The 15101-nt window shown below is 31.8% G+C and overlaps 1 protein-coding gene across 1 annotated transcript in view; it reads right to left on the bottom strand.

Annotated features, from left to right (window-relative positions):
• Window positions 1–1256: 1256 nt before the first annotated feature.
• Window positions 1257–15101, bottom strand: part of LOC145276924 (uncharacterized) — a 384754-nt gene continuing 370909 nt past the window's right edge. Inside the window, exon 4 of the mRNA XM_080128397.1 lies at window positions 1257–3331. Within this exon, the coding sequence (XP_079984523.1) occupies window positions 3220–3331 (112 nt within the window). The 3' untranslated portion in view covers window positions 1257–3219. The remainder of the gene's footprint in view (window positions 3332–15101) is intronic.

The raw sequence follows: 15101 nt of genomic DNA on the forward strand, positions 1-15101 counted from the left end.
CTACCTTTAGTTTACCGTTATACAGCGTTTATTGACATAAGCGGCATTATGTACTTCTTAGTTTAATTGTTTTACATTAATTACTATCAAACTAAACTGTAAAGTATGTTTTAATATAAAAAAATTAAAGTAAAGAAGTACATACAATTTATTCTTGTGTACAATTTAAACGAAACAATTAACCCATTGCAATTGGTTGGGCCTAAAGTCAGGGTCAAGTTCTTAGATTAAAAAATATTAATGTCACATCTGGAAGTATATTTAATTCAATGTAAATGTGAAAGAGTACAAGACAGTGATAGCAATGAAAGAACCGGGTTTTCAAATAATGTGGTAGATAGACAAATATGGACAAACGAAAGAGGGTCTTGTAATGCTTGTTTTTTTTTAATATATATTCGCATATCCATTTATTTTCCAGGTAAATCACAAATACAAAACAGTAAAATAGACTTCTGTTTGAAATAAACGAGATGGTAGAAGTCTTTGATATTTCGAGAATATAATCACTTTTTCAAAAAGAAAGGTGTCAAATGTTGTAAAAATAAAGAAATGGAAAATGTTGTAAAGTAGGAATCAGAAATAGATAGGTAGTTGAGCTGTCACGCAGAAATAGGACTTATTTTAGATTAGTTCGGTAGTCAATTATTGTGTTATTTGTGCATACTGATGTGTAATTTATTATTTTTTTGTATTTTCTTTTATTTGTTAAATTATTATCTGATTTAATTTTAGCGAATCAGAAATTACAGTTTTAATCCCAACCGGAAATTAAAGCGTTAACGGCGCTCGTGAAATGCGTTATGTGCTGTTGTGGAAACGGAGTTTAATATTGTATTTTAAATTAGATAGTATTCATCTGTGTGTCACTATAAAACTACTGATTATATATATATATATATATATATATATATATATTAATATATATATATATATTAATATATATATATATATTAATATATATATATATATATTAATATATATATATATATATATATATATATATATGATATTTTATTTAACCAATTTGTGTTTTAATATTTATTTATTAAAATTTCAGGGTTATTTACATTCCGTTGGATCTAGAAACCGTCGGGTTTCTCGATACAACGGGATGTAAATCACCCTGAAATTTTAATAAATAAAAAAAAGAAAAATTAAACAAATTAGACAGACAAACAAGGGGTGAACCAACAGACAATATCTATGTTTTTAGTCAGTATACATAGATAGTATGTACAGATAAATATATAATATATATATATATATATATATATATATATATATATATATATGTAGTTTCCTTAATTTGATATTTTCTATCTTAGATATAATATTATGTTGTCGATATAAATTCATTTCTCTATTTCAACCCTTCACTATAAATTGTTTTTTTCTTCCAATTTTTATTTTATCGAGGTTTTTGCACGATTATATTCTGAATTTGACATTTCATTTTGAAAATGTCTTTATTGCAAATAATCCAAATGAGTCTAATTTCACTTCTTAGTTATAAAAACACACTTAACCATCTTTATTTTATCCTTATTTATCTTTCATTAGTGAATCCACCCTTCGACCTCCCTACTTAATGCCTATGAAATTTATTTTTATCCACATTTCAGTGTTTTTTACTTAATCCTCATTCCACCCGATTACTTAATCGCTATTGCTCTTTGCTTAATTAATCCCCTTTACTTTATTTCTACTCTCCGTATTTCCTATTCCCTCTTTTCGTTAACTCTAAATTTCTTTTCTGTTCTTAATGTCACCGTCTTTGTTTAATCCACATTTACCCCCCTTTGTTCAATGTTCATTTAACCTCTTGACTTAATGCCAAGTTCATCCTCTTTAATTAATTTATTTAACCACCTTTATGTAATTACGATTTTCCCCGTTTTACTTTATCTTGTCGATAACGCATTTACTTAATCTCCATAGTACAGTTTTTGTCTAAATCCCCATGTCACGCTCTTTACTCAGTCTCTACTGTACTCTCTTTACTGATTCCCGATTTAATCCCCCTTCATTAATCCCTATTTCATTCTCTGTAATTAATCCACATTTTACCTTTTACTAATTCGTTCTCTCTCATTAATCCTTATTCCCCTCTCTTTACAAAATCCCCATTTCAAGCCATTAACTTATAAAACATTTCATTATCTTTACCCAATCCTCGTTTTATCCCTTTTAATAAATCCCAGTTGACTCTACTTAACCCTCTTTATTTAATTCTACTTCAACTCTTTTTTATTTAATTCTATGGTCCCCTCTTTATTTAACTATATGTTAACCCTCTTTATTTAATTTTACGTTAAACTTCTTTATTTAATTCTACGTTAACTGTCTTTATTTAATTCTACTTTAACTCCTTTTATTTAATTCTATATTAACCCTCTTTATTTAACTCTATGTTAACCCTCTTTATTTAATTTTACGTTAACTGTCTTTATTTAATTCTACTTTAACTCTTTTTATTTAATTCTATATTAACCCTCTTCATTTAACTCTATGTTTACCCTCTTTATTTAATTATACGTTAACTGTCTTTATTTAATTCTACTTTAACTCCTTTTATTTAATTCTATATTAACCCTCTTCATTTAACTCTATGTTAACCCTCTTTATTTAATTCTACGTTAACTGTCTTTATTTAATTCTACTTTAACTCCTTTTATTTAATTCTATATTAACCCTCTTTATTTAACTCTATGTTAACCCTCTTTATTTAATTCTACGTTAACTGTCTTTATTTAATTCTACTTTAACTCCTTTTATTTAATTCTATATTAACCCTCTTTATTTAACTCTATGTTAACCCTCTTTATTTAATTCTACGTTAACTGTCTTTATTTAATTCTACTTTAACTCTTTTTATTTCTTTAATTTAATTCTATATTAACCCTCTTCATTTAACTCTATGTTAACCCTCTTTATTTAATTCTACGATAACCACTTCATTTAATCCTTATTCTCTCTTTTTACTTAATCCCGGTTTAGCCCTTGACCTTATTCTTATTTCATCCTTCTTACGTACTGCAACTGTGATCCACACTTCTAATCATATTCATCACTTCTTTATTTTTTTTATATCCTTTCTCTTTCCTCCTTTGCCGATTCTTTCTATTTTCACAATTTGTAACTCTTTCGTTCTATTCCCGCCGTTTTTCCCCTTTACAACGTCTTCCATTGTTTTCTTGTTGCTATTGTATTTTTTTTTCATAATTCGATTCTGATTATTTCATTTCCGTTTCCAGACGGAAATACTTTTCTGGGTCCTTCGCTAATTGCTCTCTTCTGGAGGTTTTCGTCTTCGCGCCGCTTCAGAACTCTGTAAGAAGATCAAAGAGATACCTTTTATTATTTTATCAATATTGCCGAAAGACCACAAAAGAAAAAAAAATAAGAAAAACATGAATTTTACTTTTCGTAATGTTTTTCTTTATGAACGCGGATATATCCTTACATCTACACCCAACAATCGATACGTCGCATCGTACACAGCATATTCAAGCACCGCACGTGTTAACGCATGTGCGAGAACAAAGTTGTGCTTCCAGCGCAAATTCATTCATAGGCTAGAAGGAGAATGGATAAGAAAGCCGTGATTGGTCAAACAAAATCACGTGTTACGACTAAGATCACATTGTTGAAGTTATTTATCTCCTCACCACAGCGGGGTGGTATGACATTTGGTCAGAAATAAGCTGTGAAAAGATAGCGTCCTTGAGGGAGATAACTCTGCAAAAATAAATAAATAAATAAATAAATAAATAAATAAAAATCCTGCGCAATCTCGTCGCCATTCCCAGGTAGAGGTGTCTCAGGTGATTAGCAATAAAGAAACCTTTTCCCAAAGAGAAAAGATAAAGCCTGGTAGGGTGGACCTCCTAGAATTGCACAGAATCAGAAACATACCTCAGTAAACAGGGAACAAATCACCTAAACAATGGTCTAGACGCTTGTTGAAGCAATATATTTGGTGTCATTAAGATAAGACATTATTAAATGAAAAGATATAAAAGTCAATCTATGAAAAATATCAACAGATGTTAAGACAATACAAAATAAAATATTGACAATCACTGAGAATCAAAAGCGTTCAAAAAACGTTCTGGGTGAAAGATGGTGTTTCGTATGTAAAAACAAATTCAGTGCAAATGTTCATTTCGGTTGGTGCCGTGCAAGTTTGTGTGTATGTAAATGGAATTTGCGTATATATGTATGCGGATATTAGTGTGTCTATTCTAAAAGTTAAAAAATATATGCATGAATCTGTGTTCAAGAGAGTTCGGCTAGCAGTGTATATGCTGGTGCTGGTTTAATAATTCGCCATCTGTGCGCTATTTGCTGAGGGCCTTTCACCCCATAAATGTCTAGGCTGGATTCTAACGTGTACACGTGTTTTGTCTGCGGAGGAAAAAGATTAAAAAAAAAGAAAACACTATGTTTATGATTTTGTACTACGCGCAAGATTTCAGAGGGAATATCGCTCGCGCTGTGATATCTTTTAGCATAGCATTCACCCTAAGCGAGTTGAACTGTTTTCCTTCAAAAGAAAAAAATTCTTAAGGAATATCAAATTCATAAACATGCATATCCCGGCCAGAGGAGATGAAGACGTTAGTTTCTTGCAGTTCTCGTACAGAGGTCTAAACATACAGCGCATGGTATTTCCAAAATGTTATCCATTTAGTACTGACCAACCTCTAAGTTATTTAATTTCGGTGATCATGCCGTATACATATATGCTGTGATTGGTAAAAAAAACTGTTTATTTAAACTTTTAGTGACAGAGTCGATTATTAGCAACAACATTCGCTGTTGCTGCTACTTCTAAGAACATATACAAAAGGCATCTTGATGTTTGAAATTAAACAGCTGATGAGACATAGAAACTTATGACACAAGCGACCAGCAATGTTTTGTAGAGTTGACATTAATATCTCAATATATAATATTTTGATTGCAGAAATTCCCCTACCGATTATGAGGGGCGTGCAATAAGTAATGCCCCTGACACACTTCCAGTTGTCTGATCTAGCTGAAATTTTGCATGTGCAATGATTTATATCTCTACGGGTTATGTGGCAAATTACAGCTCTGAACTCATTGTGGTTTCTGTTTTACAGGTGTTTGAACTGAGTCAGGTGTGAAATGGAGCCTGTTGAATGTCGAGCAGTGACCCGGTTTTTGTATTCGAAAGGACGCACATATCAGGAAACTTTTGATGAAATGAATGAAACATGGGGATAATGCCCCATCATATAACCTTGTAAAACGCTCTCTTTCCTCCCTATCTCTCTCTGTATATATTCTTCCAAACTACCTCTCTCTTTCTCGCTCGCTTTTTACATTTCTTTTTATGCCAAAGAAAAAAAAAATTTCACGGCGATGCTGAAGAAAAAAAACAACATTTATTTCCTCTTTCTCTAGCTCGCTCGCTTTGTACATTTGTTCCAGTAATTAATTTTAGTTTTTTTCAAAATTAGTTACATTTTTGTAAAATGTACTTTATTCAAATGTACTTTATTTAAACCTGTGCAATCTATTACGATCGTCACCGATTTAAAAATAAATGTTTCGGCAATATCATCTACTGGATTCGTACTTATGTTGTTTGAATTTAATGTTTTTTAACATAAGTGAAATATAAGTATTAAAAAACTGTAACACTTTTTTATAGTTAACTAAATTTTATATTGATTTTTTCACCACCCTTTTATGAAAAATATATAAAATTACGTATTTTTTAAATCAATTTTTATTTTAAAATCGCATATCTTTTCAAATAACTGTTTATTTAAGTTACTATGTTATATATTTTGTCAAACTGTTTAGATATTTTAAAAATATATTTATTTACAGAAACATGAAAAGAAAATGTGTCTCAATTTTTACAATTTTAGCAGTTTCTAAAAGATGAATGCACAATATAAGATAGTTTAAATATGTGATTATTTCACATATATTACAAACAACATTATATTCAAACAACATAATAAGTATGGCTCCAGCAAATGATATTGTCGAAACATTTATTTTTAAATCGGCGACGATCATAATAGATTGCGCAGGTTTAAATAATGTATATTTAAATAAAATATATTTAAACAAAGTACATCTACAAAAGTAACTATATTTGACTCCACCCCCCCCCAAAAAAAAAACATAAATTAGTTTTAAAAAATATATTAACAAATATATCTTAATATTTTGCCCAAATATATAAGTAAACAGTTTTGAAAAATTGCGGAAGTATTGTATCCATTTTGTCCTTCCATACCTCAATTGACAGACCTGCCGACATGTTTGAAAGTTAGGGTCTGGTTTATGCACAAGTACCGACTTTTTATACCGATTACCTACGCTATAATTTAAACCTAAATTTCATTACATAGGAAAAAAATTATGTGTTATATTCTTGTATTTTTATCAATTTTGAATTCTGTTGAGTATTTTATTTAAGTTCCTTTCCCAGACTGATTCTCGAGATTACGCACACGTTAAATTTTTTGGGGGGAAGGTGGGTGAGGGGTAAATTTGTACATTAGGTTCACCTCCACAATTTTCTTTAGAATGACGACTATGCTGATTAAGAAAACCTCATTCAAATTTTGCGGAGACAAATACTTATAGAGATATAAAGACATGATGTATTGGGCACTGTAATTCACTGGCTGCCAGGTTTGTACGCACACGCGCAAATTTACTTCTCTCCTACCGACACTGCCACACCCGATTTTTTTTGTAGCATTTGTGGGTGGGTATGCTGACAACCAATACCACGGTTAAATTTTGGGGAATTATTTTTACACTTCCTCACCCATAAAAAGGGGGTTGTGTCTACTCCTAAAGCCTTACTTTACATAGAGATGTTGGGGGTGTCTATTCCAAACGCCGTTCTTAAGATGGGGAGGTTTGTGATGTCTAGTCCGAAAGCTGTTTTAATATGGGAAGTCAACATGACAATACTCAAAGAAGTGAAGCGAAAAAAGTCATAATTGTTTTGTTTGACATGTTAAAAAGACGACAAAAAACTGGAATTTAATTTAATACTATTGACCGCCAGTGTCCGCAATTGTTCAGGGACGGCAGTGGCGAACACCAACAACCGTAGTTGATTTTCTTGCGGGCAGGGGACAGGCTTCCACCAAGCAACGCCAGTCAACTGGTCCTGCTAGTTTTAAATATTCTGTGTTGTTGTCATCAATTAATCCATATTCGCAGCCAATCACCATAAAGAACAAAATCCAAGATGGCTACAAAAAAAAAAATGATTCACGCCTGGGAATCCACTAAGACTAAGATTAGGGTGAATATTTTTACTGTTGATTTAAATAATCATAACATTTCTTTTAATGTGTTATTTGCATGAATATAGAACGGTAGATACTTTCGAAAGCAGTCAAATAAAAAATGATCAGATACTTAATTATCCTCATAGTTTATATTGACATACGTAGAAAACGGAACTCTTAAAGCCATAACAGAGAGGTGAGAGAAGAGAAGGACAGAAATAATCCTAATTGAAATCCGTATTCCCAACGATACCGACATAAATAGAACTGAGAATGAGACGAAAACTAAATAGCAATGTCTTATATACAGCAACACACACAAAACTTGAAGCTTAGAAAGATTTCAATGATTCTAATTATCAGATTAGTCAGTGGGATCATAATAATAAAAACAAATTTTAAAAACTACTTGAAAAATATACTCGGTCAACTAAACATGTAAAAAAAAAAAGAAGAAAAATGCAAACAAGTGCACTTAAAAGGACGGTCAGAATCCTACAGATATATCTAGATTACAGTTTTTGTAATATCTGTTCGTCCATCGTTATCGGCGAAGACCACAAACATCACCGATGATGCTGCGTCTTGTGCGTGAAATTTTTTTTATGGCAAGAGTTGTGCTATTTCCAAACACACCCTAACCCTGAATCGGCACTGCTTTATTCCAGTGGCAAGTAGAAATTCAGGACGCGTGGCAGCAATGCCGACATAAACGGGGATCACATTCAGCGTCTGCTATTCCCAAATGGTCACTCATCAAGTGCTGCCCAGACTCGCTTTTGCTTAACTTCGGTGATCTAACGAGAACCAATTTGACAACTTTATTATGTCGAGTAATAATATCAAGTTATACAAGTACTTAATGGTGAATGCTCTGACGAACTACAAGCTCTTGTTCACCCCTCGACGTGAATACACCCGACAAACCCAACAAGCACCTAAATCCCACATCTTCACAATAGATATCCAATAGTTTCTTCCCCAGAATTGCTAGACTTTGGAACTTCCTTTCAGGATTCTACTTTCCCAATTGTACTGACATGCAGAAGTTCAAGTGTAATATGAACAGACATCTTGCTACGCATCTCCATTCATAATGTCCCTGCAACTTATGTCCCCGATAGCCCCCTACTTCAAAGTGGCACTGTGCCTTGTTTGGGGTGAAAATTGAATAAAAAAAATCAAGTGAATATCTAGCATCCGGTAGAATGCTCCAACACCAACCCAAACCACCAGACATAATAGAAAATTAAAAAGAAAAATGGGAAAATCTATTTCGTCATAGAATAGATGGCACAGTACAAATGTCACGAAATGATCAATAATCTAATATACATAGCTATATTCATTATTTTAATTACATGAATTTTTTCTAAATTTATAACGTGTATCCTGTCTTGAATTAGATATCGACAAAGATAGATGAAAATGTACCAAGACTCATGCTAGCAGTTTAGATGTTATAATGTAGTGAATTAGAAAATGTATTAAAATGATTACACTGAATAAAAGGGATAAATTAACTAGCAAAGCATTGTAAAGGAAAAAGAGGAAATGTAATATACGAACTAAACATATTTAAACATTTATATGAATTTACAGTGGTGTGAAATAAATTCTGAATGTGTAAATTGTTCGTTTAGAAAAGTTAAACATTTACGTGCCTACAAAATGTTGGCAGTGTGCCGTCAAAAGGAAATAGAGTGTGATTTGACATGATTAAAATCCGAAAATTGGAAGAGAAGCTGCAAATACCCTTTAATATGTTTCCGTTATGCTATTATATATATACATATATATATATATATATCACACGCGCGCGCACACAGACACACACACAGACACACACATATATATATATTAATAAGTCTAGCCTTGGAAGAATGTGATAAATATTAGTTCCGACATTTGTCAACACATGATGTTAAATTGTGGATAATTATTTTAAGTTACATTGATAGAAGCAGCAGCGGCGGTAAATGTTGATTTTTTACGTGTTGTCTCTTGATTGAACAAAAGCTCAAATTAGCCAATCACAGACAAAAGAATATTCACTACGATTTGAAGCACGTATTATAAACACCTACACTCAGTTTTTTTCTCTATCTTTTCTATTTTCGTTAAGAGACGGCACGACATAATCCTGCATCGTTTCTTCGGGTCGAAAGGCCCTCGGCAAGTAACACACGACGAGTGGTTTTCAAAAACGACTAAATATATAAATATATACACATGACTAAATGAATGCATGTACACTCAGTTCATACATACAATCTCTTCTTTACGATAATACAGTCATGCTAATATACGCTTTGTTTCGATGCTTTCCTATTAGCATACACGTAAACACACACAGTGCTAGCTGAAATTAACATGTCTACTCAATTCCTTATTGCTGAACAATTATTACAATCGGAATATACATTTTGGACTCTTTGACCTTTTATTTATTGCCGACATTGTATGAGGAAGTTTACAATGAAAATTATTATTTTTCATGGAATTGATTCGTGATAATTTCTTGGACTGCAGTTGCACTGTAGAGAACATAATGTTGATTTTATAAAATTATTTTTATATAGTAGCTTAAAAATCAAAATGTAAAACTCAAATATCGTGGTTCAATTATGCTCTAAACAGAAACATTCATTCCAAACGCACTCCTGCCATATGAAAGAACCTACTGTTAATTTGCGTGGTACAATAACCTCCCAAATGCACTTGTGATGTTAGGCTATATAAAGTGTTAACTTTAGTCTAAATCGCCTCTTCTTTCATCGGGTTTTTTCGATTATCAATTATCGATACTTATCAGAGACATTTCGACAAAAAACCTATCTAAGATCACTGTCAGGTACATAAAATATATATTTGTGGGAAATCTCTGAAGATACTGGTTTTAATCCTATCCAAGCAGGCCAGAGGATTAGTTTGCCAAAACGTACTGATACAATTACTATATCCCATCGCAGTTAATCACCTGAAGAAGGCCAGAGGATGAGTTGGCCGAAACCTGGTGAAACAACAACAACTATGAAGATGAGGATAACAGTTTGCAAAAAGAATGACTGAACTTAAAATGAAAACATTTAAAAACCAAGCAATGCTGTATTTTCTTTATTAAATTAAATTAAGATTAAAAAATTAAAGTCATTTTCATTTAATATTCATAGGAGAAAAAATATGACAAATTCTTCAATGATAAGGGTGGAAGATCAAGGAATGTCTCAGAATATTAAATTAAAATGATTTCCATTTTTAATTTAATAATAATAAAAAAATGACAGCATTACTCGCGTTTATAATATTTTCATTTTGACTCTATTCTGCCTTTATTTTTACCCAAAGATGCTGGTCATATAGCAATGAATTATCAGTTAATCGTATAATGTAATCGATAAATATGAGAAGGTAAAGCTTGGGTTTATTTTCAGTAGCACTCTAACTTTCGTTTACCCATATTTTGTACTTTTGTCCTGATATTCCGTGATTGCTCGTTGTTGAGGTTTAAGGTTGTGGCGAAAGTTTCTTCGTCTAATTCTCTATCAACCTATCTCATTAACTCTTAATCTCGAATGGGTTTTAACTTAGATAAATGGTGACTCATCTATTGAAAAACGAATCAGTCGGCAATGTGTTCAAACATTAAATAAAGCAAAACCAGATTGAATAGCGACAAAGAGAACAGATCAAAGAGATAACTCAGATACGTTCAAATATAGTCCGCAGACACTTATAGGAAGATGCCACATAAAGCACTCACTCCCGCTTTGAAAAGGTACAAAATTGTGTCGAAATGTAGTGGTTTAATCGCTCTCCTACAACTGCTTTGTAATATAAAAGGCTAGTTTGTTTATCGTTAATTTCATAGAAGGTGACCGACTGAACTCTAATATATGGTTTCCTCTTGTAAGCCGTTCAGAGCAAGAGCTTTCCTTTCTACCTTTATGTGCCCAGCACCAGGCGGAACTTTTATGAACAAAGCTTCTTTAGAAAGAATGTCCACATGTTTGTTATTTAAGTAAAGAAAAGCAGTTTTTATTAGATCTAAATACGTATTTATTCAGATTCAATAAAATCCTTACTAAGTTTTGCACAATATCTCACCTCCGAAACTTGCCCGAAAGTAAACATATTTAAATAGCCTTCTGTTTGAATAAGGATTTGTCTGAGAGGAAAACTAATAATCCGTTCGTAACGTTAAATTGATGTGCTTAGTGAAAAATCAATTTAGTCTCTTGAATGATACGCGAAGAAACAATAGTTAAACAGAAGATAGAGATTTCCCTCAGCAAGTTAAAACTACAAAAATTAGACAAATACATGGTGTTCGAGGGAAAGATGGTAACGGACGGGATAGAATGCGGTGGTGTAATTCTCCAACTATGCATGCCCTTGTAACACGTTGTCTCTTTATTAGCAGCGAGGAAACTATATTTTAGTTTTCTCTTTTTAATCCTGTTTGGCCTAAGGCTTTGAAAACGGAGTCTCCATCTACCTTTTACCACGGAGATTTTTCTCACTTTTCTCTTTATTGCTGGGATAATGAAAGCAAGTCAAAACAAGAATAATTTACTGTTGAATTTTACTATCTGCAAAGACCTGTTTAGATGCGCCAGTTTTCAAGAGAGACCATCAGGAATTTTAAACCACCCTGCATAATCTATATATTAATACGATAGCGTATGTGTTCTTTTGTGTGTCACGCTTACATCCGGGTCGTTTAATTGTTGTTATTCTATTTCTTGTCATAAATAATTTTCCCAAGAATTCTTCATAAGTTTTGGTTTCGATTTCGATTATAGCTGATGGCACTTAAGTCATCTATTTTTTTTTTATAAATATTTTTATCAAGAACTCTTCATAAGTTTAGCTTTCGGTTTCGGTTATGGCTGAAGGTACTCAAGTTATATAGATATTTTTTTCCATAAGTTTTTATTTCGGTTTCGATTCAAGCTAATGCACCCAAGTCATATGGATATATTTTTTTATTTTTGAAATAGCAACTTTATAATATATAAAAATAGATAAAATATTAATTTTATAATAATATATACGAAATCTGCAAGAATTAACATATTATATTTAAGCGTACTTTAAGACCGGGCGTTCGTGCTTGCTTAGATAAATACTAACAATAAACATAAATAAATAAATATAAACAAAAAAGCTACAATAATATCAGAGCGTCTCCTATTACACTGAACATCTACAGAATGCCAATATAGATTAGATTATAGATTATATATGAATGAGTCTCCTGTGGAATTTCCACATGTCCCGCTAGTAAATTATCCATAAAACAGTGCGTTACTAAAACTCAAAATCAGATTGAATTGCGATAAAAGAAAACACATCAAGCAGAATCAAAATCGGCATTCCGCGGTAAAGTCGATTTGAAGTAGAACTTTGAATAAAACCATCGTATGATACTTTAATGGATTTTTCACGTTGTTTCTAGACGTCATTATTAAACGACGATAAACACAGACTGCTATGCATTCGGGCCAAAACTTTGATGAAAGAGTTAATCATAGTCCAGTCGGCACAAAAACCAACAACGACTTGTCCTGTGCAGTAAGATGACTTGTTTTCAGCTTTTTGCCCTGTGCAGTTCTAGGAGTCCAAATTTCTGAGATTTTGCGTTCTCCCTTTGAGAAAGGGCTAGTTTTTTGCTAATTTCTTGAGGCGCCTTTACTGCAGAATTCCGACAGGGTTTGACAGGCATATTTTACAGATCAGAGTTCTTTTTCTCTAGAGCGCTGGCTTTTCAAATCATACTTTCCGACCCTTGTGTCATATCGTCCCGCCGTGTGTGAGAGATAAATATTGAGTCAATCATTGACTGAAGTTAATTTATACAAATTATGGTTGGATTTCCAGAAAGAATTGTGGATTTTATTAACGATTCTATTTGTGACCTTTCGAGGGGGTCATCTTATACATAACTGCACCAGCCATAAAATCTTGATTCTTATTGTTAAATTTCAGAAACATTCATTGTTACTAGAGTATCTATATTCCTGGTGATATACAATTCTATTATAATGCAAAAAGTGCTAAAATTATACACGTCTTTTCATGCTATAGCGAATCAATATTTCAATATTAGCGACAGATGTTCCAATGTGAATTTAATTTGATTCGTCTTGTTGAACCTTAAAATAATTTTAAACTTCGGAACAAATAATAGTACAATAAAGCGTAGAAGAATAAATTTATGAAAAATATTAAAATTTTTTTTTGTTTCTTTAGAATAATGTCAGTCGATAATAAGGTGCAGTTGGATGATTATAGGAGACACTTCAAAGCGATGAATACCATGGACACTCTTTGATTACTTAAGAGAACGGATCAACAAGTATTTGTTTACATTGGACTTGAAGATGGCTGTTGTAGTCTATTGGGAATCAATCCCGTGGTTATGTGTTCAAATGATGGGAAGTTCTTGGAAATAAACAGTTTATAGAAATGTCGTTAGGTATAAAGGTCCTAGGATAAGTGTTCTTAGGTTACGATTTAGATAACGATGTTTATACGGCCCCTGGTTACGATATTTTCCCCGTCTTACTGTGTTATTATAATGTTATTTGATTATATAGATGTGTACCATATACTGTAGTGTATTTTGTTACTATGTTTTAATATCGTATTCCGGGGTTCTACTGTATTCAATAAATAGAATCCGCGCTCAAGGATTCTAACATACTATGGTAAGTTACAAAATCTATAATACAATTAAAAATGTTAAATATTATAGACAAGCTCCTAAAATCAGCACTTAACAATGTGTATCTGTATGTGTACTCATTTCAAAATCATTTTATTTTTATTATACAAGAGTAAAGCTTAAAAAAACTATTATGATTCTCCTCATCAGCGTATAAACTTCATTTCAATTCAGTAAATATATAATGTATATTCCGTTTAATTTAAGTTCATACCAATGGAGCAAAATTAGGGGAGAAACTCATTGTGAAAACTCAATTACCCCTTTCAGAAATTGCTCGAGGCGCCTTTACTGCAGATACATTCAAATATAGTCCGCAGACAGTTCTAGGAAGATGCCATACAAAGCACTCATTCCCGCTTTGAAAAAGTACAACATTAATTCGTAAGAAACGTTAACAACTCTAGCAAAAATCCATAAAAGCGGGTAAAACAACAAATATCATAAAAGAATAAACAAGCGCATAACTAACTAATCACAGAAAACATTATAAAAAAAGGTAAACTAGATAAAACGAATGCAACTATAAATGATGGACGTAATAAATGATGGAAGTCTATCACCGGTAGACTATATAGTCTAGATGTAATAACTGATGGAATAGTCTACAAACAAACAAACAAACAAACAACAACAACAGTAGTAGTAGTAGTCTAGATATAATAAATAAATAATAATAAATAGTCTAGATAATAATAAATTAATAATCGTCTAGATATAATAAATAAATAATAAATGATAAATCAATAATAATAAATAAAACATAATAAATACTAATAAATAATGATAAATAATAAACAAATAATAATAAAAATAGTCTAGATATAAAAATAGATGGAATTATATCACAGATAGACTAAAAATCAGCGACAAAGTTAGTAAAATAAACGTAGGAAGTCCTGCATCTTACTTAAAAACTATACATATATTTTAAACATCAACACTATGACTCGCTTAACTAACCTAACCGAACCCCCCAAAAGTAGAATGAGTAAAACAATCCTTTCTAAAATAAATAACCTCTATCTTATACATTTCAACAAAAGATATTTTCTAAAATTCTAACCAAC

The sequence above is a fragment of the Euprymna scolopes genome, chromosome 5, assembly GCF_053919585.1.
Source record: "Euprymna scolopes isolate OS-2025 chromosome 5, ASM5391958v1, whole genome shotgun sequence".
Taxonomy (NCBI): Eukaryota; Metazoa; Mollusca; class Cephalopoda; order Sepiida; family Sepiolidae; genus Euprymna; species Euprymna scolopes.